The 9,761-nt window shown below is 49.8% G+C and overlaps 1 protein-coding gene across 2 annotated transcripts; it reads left to right on the top strand.

Annotated features, from left to right (window-relative positions):
* The first annotated feature begins 1,248 nt into the window (after positions 1–1,248).
* On the top strand, positions 1,249–9,586 carry LOC128264497 (E3 ubiquitin-protein ligase UBR1). Of its 2 annotated transcripts, none has more exons than XM_052999992.1 (8): positions 1,249–1,317; positions 1,729–2,063; positions 2,450–2,785; positions 2,867–4,713; positions 4,909–5,020; positions 5,097–5,225; positions 5,293–6,730; positions 7,252–9,586. In XM_052999992.1, exons 2-8 carry the CDS (start codon positions 1,737–1,739, stop codon positions 8,385–8,387), a joined length of 5,325 nt encoding a protein of 1,774 aa, XP_052855952.1. In that variant the 5' UTR covers positions 1,249–1,317; positions 1,729–1,736; the 3' UTR covers positions 8,388–9,586. The 2 variants fall into 2 exon arrangements, with proteins under 2 accessions (XP_052855952.1, XP_052855953.1); XM_052999993.1 differs by having other exon boundaries at positions 1,302–1,332.
* Positions 9,587–9,761: the final 175 nt, after the last annotated feature.

Below are 9,761 nucleotides of genomic sequence, written 5' to 3'. Positions count from 1 at the left end.
TGTTGCTTTAGTGTTTTTTTTTTCTATTTTCCACATTGGGCCACTAAAACAATTAATAAGCTTGGGGTGGGAATGTACCGGAGTAATTATCGATCTATTAAATACATTACATTAAAGGGAACTTCAAATTGTACTTGATTTCAATTTGTATTTCATCTAAAAATAATGTTATTATGGTTTCGAGCCCCAAAGTTCGGCCTTTATTTACATCCAGAGTTTTCTATACTATCTTGATTTACTCTATGTGCATTGCAGACTTAGTAGGCATAAGATACATATGTATGTGTTGCTATATTTTTTACTGATAGCCCTGAAGCTACGTCAGATGCGTTGATAATAGATTATAATGAAAACTTATCGCTCTCTTTTTCAATTCTGCGCTGCAGAGTTTACAGCGATTGTGGCGACCTTGAACTGCATTTGTTGTAATGGTGGTTTGCGTTCGCATTTGCATTTGCATTTCCATTTGAATTCGAATACGTTTTGTGGGTTTTGTTTTGATTTGACTTGATTTGATTTGGTTGCGAAAACTCGTTTAGGCCGAAGGTTTCTTTTCGTCTTCGCCTGCGGTTCTCTTTTTGCGGTCGCCCAACCTCAATATTATACATACATATGTATGTATGTAGTAGCGATCATGATCACGATCACGATCATTATCTCCATGCGGTGCGGTCCGACCTGTTCTAAAATTTAAATGATACTTTAGCATGGCTATTATCGCTATTGCATTACTCACGGCCTAAAAAAGCTATAAAAACAAAAGATAAAAATTCGCACATGAGTCACTGTGTTTAGTTGTTAAGCTAATAAAGCTAAGCCTCTTCAAGCCGTCTATAATTTCTATTAACCAAAAGACATTTGGACATATAAAATCTGGCTTACACTAATAATAATATTTGAAGTTTGGCCTCACTATAATTTTAACGAATACATAAATTTATTAATATCGTTTCATTTGGCCAAATAGTTATTAATATTTAAAATGTTTAATATATGTTAAAGCAATTAGTTGGTTAGAAAATAAGGCGAAAGGGTGACTTTAGGAACTTCTAATAAAAACAATTAGTTTATGAACTACAATTTATTTCTTTGGCAAATTCAGTTTCATATATACATACATATGTATTTATAATATGTACTTTTTCCGTTATAAAATCCAAAATATGTTATTAAAAGTACTCGTTTTTTTTTAAATTTAATACATTTTTATATAAAATACAACAAATTTGTAAACATTTATTATCTTATTTGGAATAGTCTTTAATTTTAACTAATTTAATTCTATTTTTTTTCTTACAGATAACAATGCGCTTACTCGTGAGTATAACTTGTGTATGTACACACACACACATACATATTTAAAGTTTCTGGAATGACTTGCAAACGAAAAAGCATTTTCGAGAACAAGCACCACCGTTTGTGAGGACTTCCCCAAATCCATGACTACTAACAACACCCATCGAACACCCAAACAAGACCATATTCAATTTAATTGGCACAATCTCGCACTTACCGTAACTCGTCCATCCAATCCAATCCAATTCAATCCAATCCACTCGAATCGTATCTAACCATCCAACCATCCAAGCCAGTAAATCTGGAGTGGATCAGCGGACCACACACCAACCAGCTAAGCTTCCCATTGCGCACTCCATCGATAGCATTAAGACCCGTCCCATTGAGTACCCTTGATTTGGTTGCAATTGATGACGTCCTAATCCATTTCAGTCAAGTGCATGTTCAAGGAGGCGCTGGCCAAGGAGGAGATCATCGACGTGCTGGTGGAGTTCATGCTGGGCGACAGTCCCGCCTCCGCACTGGAGAAGCTCCGGCTGGAGGGCAACACGGCCACCGTCTGCGGCAAGGTCTTCAAGAACGGGGAGCCCACCTACAGTTGCCGCGAGTGCGGCGTTGATCCCACCTGCGTGCTCTGCGTCAACTGCTTCAAGCGTTCGGCGCATCGCTTCCACAAGTACAAGATGTCCACCTCCGGCGGCGGCGGCTGCTGCGACTGCGGCGACGACGAGGCCTGGAAGAAGGATCACTACTGCCAGCTGCATCTGGTCAGTAGCCAAAGAAAGGCGTATTCAGATGCTATATGCACCCAGAACTAAAGTAGAATCTAACTAACTAAAACAAAAGCAAAAATCCATCCCTATATTAGTAACATTTAAAATATGTTATATGTTTCAAAGAGTAGAAAATATTGCAGCAGATTTTAAGATTTTTAACCCAATATTCAATTTAAAATTAGGATAACAATTTAAATATGTTTGCTCATTTTACTATTATTATATTGTTGCCAAAACGTAAAACATTAAACACTATATAACTTGTTCGATTGAAATGATGTGTTTTAGTCGATTTTCATTTAGCAATGGTCTTTGTCTTGTAACCAATAGAATAGCAAATAGAGTTGACCGTTTGTAACGCCCACACTTTCCAACAGGCGAATCGCAAGAATCCGCTGGAGAGCAAGATCCTGACCGAGGCTGTGCTGGAGCGGGCGGAGATCTGCTTCGGGGCGATCCTCGCCTTCTGCGTCAACTATCTGGAGATCGAGCCAAACGCCAGTCTGCAGTGCCTGGAGGGCGGTAACGTGAAGGACGGCCAGCTGGACGGGGCGCAGTTCTGCACGGTGCTCTACAACGACGAGTCGCACACGTTCGACCAGGTGATCCAGACGCTGACCAAGATCGCCAAGTGCCGGCACAAGGACGCCATGGAGATTGTGGCGGCGATCGATCGCGAGGGGCGAGCCGTGGTGAAGTGCGATACCTTTAAGGTAAGCTAAATACAAGCTAATTCCAAGTAACTTAAACGTATTGAATTGGAATCTTTGGTTTCCTTCTATTTGTATTTTAAGGAATGCAACGACCTGAAGACGGCCATCGAGAACCAGATGATACCGCCGAGCGCCCTGCTGTCGAATCCGCGCAACAACCAGTCGCTGAGGACGTCGGTGCTGCACATCGGGGCCGTGGCCTGCCAGCAGTTCGCCCTGCAGCTGCTCGGCTGGTTCCAGGAGTTCCTGGTGCGCCACTACCTATTCCGCAAGACGTTCGCCGAGCTGGTGCAGCGCAAGCAGGAGGCCTTCTGCATCCGCCACATCTTGGAGTACGATGTGAAGCTGTGGAAGACGGCGCGCACCTGCTGGCACCGCCTGCTCATCTCCGGCATGCTCATGGAGTACGACAACAAGATGGTGCTGGCCCAGGAGTTCTCGCGCCGCTACGCCACCATTGTGGAGGACTTCATCAGCGACGACCACGACCACGCCTTCTCGATCGTTTCGCTCAGCGTGCAGCTGTTCACGGTGCCCAGCATCGCTCACCATCTGATCGCCCACGAGGGCATCTTCGACAAGCTGCTGCACACGTTCTATCACGTGGCCATCGAGAAGTTCATCCAGAACAAGACGCTGCACTTCAGCAAGAACATCGCCAGCCTGACCTTCTTCAAGCGGGCCAACTACATACTGTACGATCTGCGCTACCTGCTCAGCCTAAAGCCGGAGGTGCTGAGCAACGACCTGCGCAGCGGCTTCCTCGAGGGCTGCCGCGCCCTGATGCGCGTGCTGAACGTGATGCAGGGCATGGAGTCGATCACCCGGCAGACGGGCCAGCACATGGACTACGAGCCGGAGTGGGAGTGCGCCTTTAATCTGCACATCAAGCTGGCCACGACCATCTCGCAGGTGATCGAATGGGCGGCCGGCGATGTGAAACTGCTGCGCAAGCTCTACAAGATGTCGGTGCGGGCGCTGGTGGGCAACAGCTTCATCGTGGGCGCCGAGAAGGCGGAGGCCCGCAGTGTGGCCGGCCACGTGGCCAGCTGCCTGATGTACGACGTGTCGGTGAAGCCGGTGTCCATCCACCTGCCACTCACGCGCTTCTATGCCGGCATCTATCTGCACCTGGGCGCCCACGACATGACCTACGACAGCCTGCAGACGGAGACGGAGGCCCTAAACAGCAAGCTGACACCCAGGGGGATCATCGAGCCCGTTCTGTGCACCCATGCGATGATCGCCCAAGTGGCCGCGGGCATGTGGCGCCGCAACGGCTACTCGCTGCTGCACCAGCTCTATTTCTATCGCAACGTGCGCTGCCGCGTCGAGATGCTGGACAGGGACATTGTCTGCCTGCAGATTGGCGCCTCGCTGATGGAGAGCAACGAGTTCCTCATCCATGTGCTGAACAAGTTCAATCTGATTGCCTGGGCGCATTCCAACTACGAGAGCGTGCTGGCGGAGAATCCCGTGGACGATGAGTTCATGCGACAGCTATCGATGATCGACGAGTTCCTCGAGCTCCTGATCGTGATCATCGGCGAGCGCTGGATGCCGGGCGTTTCGATTGTAACGGAGGAGGACCGTCTGCGCAAGGAGATCATCCAGCTGTTGTGCACCAAGTCCTATTCGCACTCGGAGCTCAGTCGCGCTCTGCCAGATGGCAATGGCGGGAACAGCGACAACATCTTCGAGGACGTCATCAACACGGTGGCCGTGTTCAAGAAGCCCGTTGGAGTCGACAGCAAGGGCGTGTACGAGCTGAAGGAGCACCTGTTCGAGGAGTTCAACGTGTACTTCTATCACTACACCAAGGAGGACAAGTCCAAGGCCGAGGAGCTGCAGCGCGAGCGTCGCAAGGCCAAGAAGCAGCTCGTCTGCTGTCCTCCGCCGATGCTGCCGCAGCTAACGCCAGCCTTTAAGTGAGTCTCCTTGGTTTCCGGATAAGCTTGTCCAATATCATCACCCTTCCGCTCTTTTGCTCTTTATTCAATGCTTTGCACGTCCATAACTTTTTCAAGAGACAGAAAGGCGGAAGGGAGAGATTTTTGACAACCTACTGTGTATACATACGTGCATGTTCATGTTCTTATGCCTGACCGCCTTTTCCCTTGCAGATCCATGGCCAACATCCTGCAGTGCAACGTGTTCCTCAGCATCTGCACCTTGGTAATGGACCGGGCATTGGATGCGCGCAGTCGCTCCTTCACCGAATCGCATCTCCAGAAGGTAATCGAATCGCCTTGCATATGTACATATGTGTGCCTTCACAAAGCCCAATGTTGCGTTTATTATTCGCTTACAGGTGCTCCATCTGCTGGGTTTCGCCATTCAGGAGGAGCTCAGTGAGCACTACCCCTTCCTGAGCTTTTACGAGCGTTCGCCCAAGTATGGAATCCTGGAGAAGCTGGAGGAACTGGCCCGCTGTCCCAGGGTAAGTATTTAAAGTCTTGCCCAAAAGCAATTATCTTTATAAAACCTGTGTTTAATCACCCCGCCAGCTGGAGGCTCATCGCGACTTTGTGCTGTGGACCATTAAGCGGTACAAGGAGCTGCAGGCCAAGCAGGCGCCCAGCGATGGCGGTGCTGGGCCGAGTTGCTCTAAACAGAGCGCCGGGGAGGAGCAGCCGCTGAGCTCCGAGGAGCAGGCGAGCCAGGAGAAGAAGCTGCGCGCCCGCATGGTGGCCGAGAGTCGGGCCAAGATCATGGCCCAGATGAAGAGTGCCCAAAAGTCGTTCATGAAGAACCATGCGGAGATGTTTTCGGCCAGCGACAAGGAGAGTGCGGGCGAGGACTCGTCGACGGCCACGGGCGCCATGGAGTGGGAGGACATACCGGCCGAGGCGAACGTGGAGGACGAGGAGGAGCAGGGAGCTGTGGCCCTCAAGCAGAACGTGGCCTGTCTGGGGCCCGAGCGCAAGTTCTACACGGGCAGCGACAACAACTTCAAGTGCATCCTGTGCTTCGAGAACTGTGCCATCAGCCGCAGCGGTCCGCCGCTGGTCAGCTCCGCTTTCGTCCAGACCTCGAGGGTGATCTTCACCACGCCCCAAATGCGCGCCAGCCCCAGTGCCCTGCACATGAGCTGCTGCGGCCACGTGATGCACTACAGCTGCTGGCAGGAGTACTACAGCAACGAGGAGTCCAAGGAGCAGCGTCGTCCGCACCGCAACCGCGTGGCCCTCAGTCCGGCGCACAACGTCGAGTTCCACTGTCCCTATTGCCGCACCCTGAGCAACACCGTGCTCCCGGTGACCGAGGCGCTGCCCGCCTTCTCGTCCTCGTCCACACCAAACACAACCCCTTTGGCCACCGATAGCTATCTGCCGTTGGACAGCTTCGCGGAGATCATGCGCACACAGGCCAGCGAGCTGGCCGCCATGAAGTTGGTCGAATTGAAGACGCTGCCGAGTGTGACCACCATCCTGCGCAAGTCCGGCGTTGTGGCGGACATGGCGCAGTTCGAGCGGAGCGTCCAGCTGATCCCCAATCCCCCCGAGTTGCATTCCAACTACAGCGACGTAATGGCCTTCCTCAGCAAGGCCCTGCTGAATGCCACGCAGAGTCAGCAGCCGCACCCGAAGGACCATCCGGCTGGCACGCCCCTGGACACGGACAGCATCGAAACGGTGCCCATGCTGTGGGACACCTGCAGCTACACGATGCAGTCCCTCGAGATCTACCTGTTCGAGACACAGAAGCCGCTGAAGGCCGAGCTGCCGATGCGCCACCAGAGCTGTGCCATCAACCTGGTGCGCGCCTGCTCGCGCTTCTCAGCCTCGCCCTCGCTCTGGACGAACGAGTGGCAGACGGAGTTTGCCGCCCGACTGCTGGACACCGTGTTCAACCAGAAGGGCACCAGTGTGCTGGAGTGGGACTGCTTCCGCGTGCTGGTCTCCTTCCAGTTCGGAGTGCTCAATCTGATGGCCGGCGAGAGTGGTGAGTGCGCCGCATTGCTTGTTAATCAGTGTTGGGAAAGGTACTAGTTTTTTTTTTTTTTTTTTGGATCTAGCCAAGGTACAAGGTACTTGTCAAAATAGGTACTTAGGGTTAGGTAAAAGGTACACAAAAGAAAATTTAAAAAAAAAACATCTTTTAATAATAATTTTGAGAACAATTTGTTCTTCAATAAGTTGCAGAGGAATTGTAATATTGTGTATACGCCCTGGTAATGAAGTCTGCTTGTAGAAACATGTAACAAACTATGAAACATATTGAGGAAAATAATACAAAACTCAATCGAATAAAAATATTTCAGTATCTAAATACCAAACAGCTAATTTTGAAGATAAATAAAAGTCGTTACCTAGGTAAGGTAAACGGTAGCCTCATATATGATTACCTAGGTAAGGAATTAGGTATCAAAAAAGTGTACCTAGGAACAAGAGTCTAGGTACAGTGTCCCAACACTGATAGTAATGCTTAATAATCTGGAGCTAACTAAAGTGTATTTTGTACAGGCCCGCTAACCGTCATACCCAGCGGCAGCATGTTCGACTTCTACATCCTCCAGACCATGTTCCTGGCCCACCTGACCAAGGCGGTGCTCTGCTTCGATGCGGACAAGGAGCAGGCCAAACGGACGGCAGAGACGCCGCATGCCGAGCTAACGCAACTGGGCTATGTGGAGCAGCTGCCGACGAGGATCCGGGACAACATGGTGGCCTTCTATCGCCGCTACAACATCCCGGCCAGGGTGCTGCAGAGGAACACGCAGCAGCAGCTGGCGGAGGAGCGCAAGGATGAGGAGCAGGGCCAGGGCCAGGGACAGGGACAGGAGCAAACAGTGGTGATACCATGCGAACCGCACCATTTGGCACTGCTGCTCGAGTACGTGCAGCGTCAGATGAGCTCGTTCCTGCGCTGCGCCTGCCTCTTCTATCGCTGCCTCACCGACGTCGACTTCCCGGACACGTTTCCCACTGATCAGCCGGACCGCTTCGAGCTGATGTGCCAGTACCTGGGCCTGGACCCCCAGCTGGGCGTGTATTTCGACATGGAAACGGTGTACGCCACGATGATGCACTCGTTTGCCTCGCATCCGCACATTGGCCGCGAGGTGGAGGAGCGCTGCCAGCCGGACACGGCCCGATCCCTGCAGGTGGAGCCGTGCCTGCGCCCGCTGCCGCGCCTCATACCGCTGTACGACGACTACAGCGATCTGATCAACAGCGTGTCGGACATCTTCTGTCCGAACAACGAGCGCGAGGAGATGAAGACGCCGACGATGTGTCTGATCTGCGGCTCCATCCTGTGCGGCCAGTCGTACTGCTGCCAGCCAGAGCTGGGCAAGTTGATGGTGGGCGCGTGCACGCACCATGCCCACGCCTGCGGCGCCGAGGTGGGCATCTTTCTGCGCATCCGCGACTGCCAGGTGGTGTATCTGGGGCGCGGCAAGGGCTGCTTTGCCCAGCCGCCGTACCTGGACGAGTACGGCGAGACGGATCAGGGCCTGCGGCGGGGCAATCCGCTCAGGCTCTGCCAGGCGGCCTACAGCCGCATCTTTCTGCAATGGCTGGGCCATGGGCTGCACGAGGAGATCGCCCGGCTGAATGACAACACCAATGTGGCGGTGATGCAGTGGCATCACATGTAGTCCGCAGACACAGAGGAGGGAGCTGGAGCTGGATCTGGAGCTGGAGCTGAAGCTGGAGTCGGCAGTCAATGTGATTATTACATACTAACATTAGGAGAGCCTATTTATACGTCTAAGCATTTTACTACTTATCCGTTTTGGAGAAGCGCCCACTACTCATCCATCCAACAGCACCACCACCACCCTGCAACCACACCCACCACCCACCACAGTCCGGCACCAAACACCACCTACCACACGCCCCCATGCAATCCCGTCCTGCGGCCCTAATCCCTAATCCACAATAACGATGTAACGATGATTGCATCATTTTCTTCCTATCAATAATCGATTGTAATATTATTATGATTTTTTTTTGAGCTAACATTAGATAACTTGTTGATAGTTTGAGCGGCCGAGTGCCCTCCTCTAGTTATATATATATATATACAATATACATATGCTAAAATATATAACGTCTAGGTTAGACTTTTGCCAGCACTATAAATGTCGCAGCATCTAAAGGAAGAAAGAAAAGTTCGTTCAAATAAAGGCAAAAAATATGTATGTCCTGCTCTCGCTCTCTCTCCCTCAGTCACTCGCTATCTCTCTCTCACTCACTATCCGTCTCACGGCCCACTCGATGTATATATATAGTACCGATCTTTGAGTGCCGATCGTTTGGCGTTTGTTGATTTGTATATTTAGTTAGTGTAAAAATATTGATACCGATTAAGTGTATGTCCAAAATTTGTTAACCCATCCCCCCCAAAAAAAATTCGTAGTCGCCCTCCCAATCCACCCAACACCCACCTCCCACTCGACCCACCCCTCCCCCCCACACACAAACACACACACACTCGTCCCGCCCTCTCACCCAGATTCCCGCTTTTGTACCACATCTCACTTTAACCGAAGGAACACTAAAATTAGTCAAATCATGTCATGTTTACTTGATCAATATACTTAACACCCTATACGACTATATATTTACATACATAATAACAAGCGTATATAATATAGATACACAATAACACGCATATTTCTTTTTATGTATTGTACAACAAACAACAAAATCGACTATGTATGTGAAGTTCAAGCAAAAAGAAAAATGTTCTCGAGAAAAATAATTCTTTAAAATAACAGCCTGATAAAACAGCAACAAAAAAGAAACAACAGAAATAAAATGCAAAGTTTGCAAAATTTTAGTGATATTCAAAGTGTTGGAGTTTAACTGGTATTTTAAGTTAAAATAATGTTTTCACATAAAAGTTTCTATTCTTGGAAAAAAAAAATGCAGTTCATTGGCCATAAAAATAAAAATGATTTTCGGACAAGAATCTCTGTGATTTAGCCATAAAGATGCCATTAATGGCCCAAAATTGGAATGTCACA

The sequence above is a fragment of the Drosophila gunungcola genome, unplaced genomic scaffold, assembly GCF_025200985.1.
Source record: "Drosophila gunungcola strain Sukarami unplaced genomic scaffold, Dgunungcola_SK_2 000071F, whole genome shotgun sequence".
Lineage (NCBI taxonomy): Eukaryota > Metazoa > Arthropoda > Insecta > Diptera > Drosophilidae > Drosophila > Drosophila gunungcola.
The sequence above is the reverse complement of the archived record's forward strand: the minus strand, read 5'-3'. Positions and strand labels throughout refer to the sequence as shown.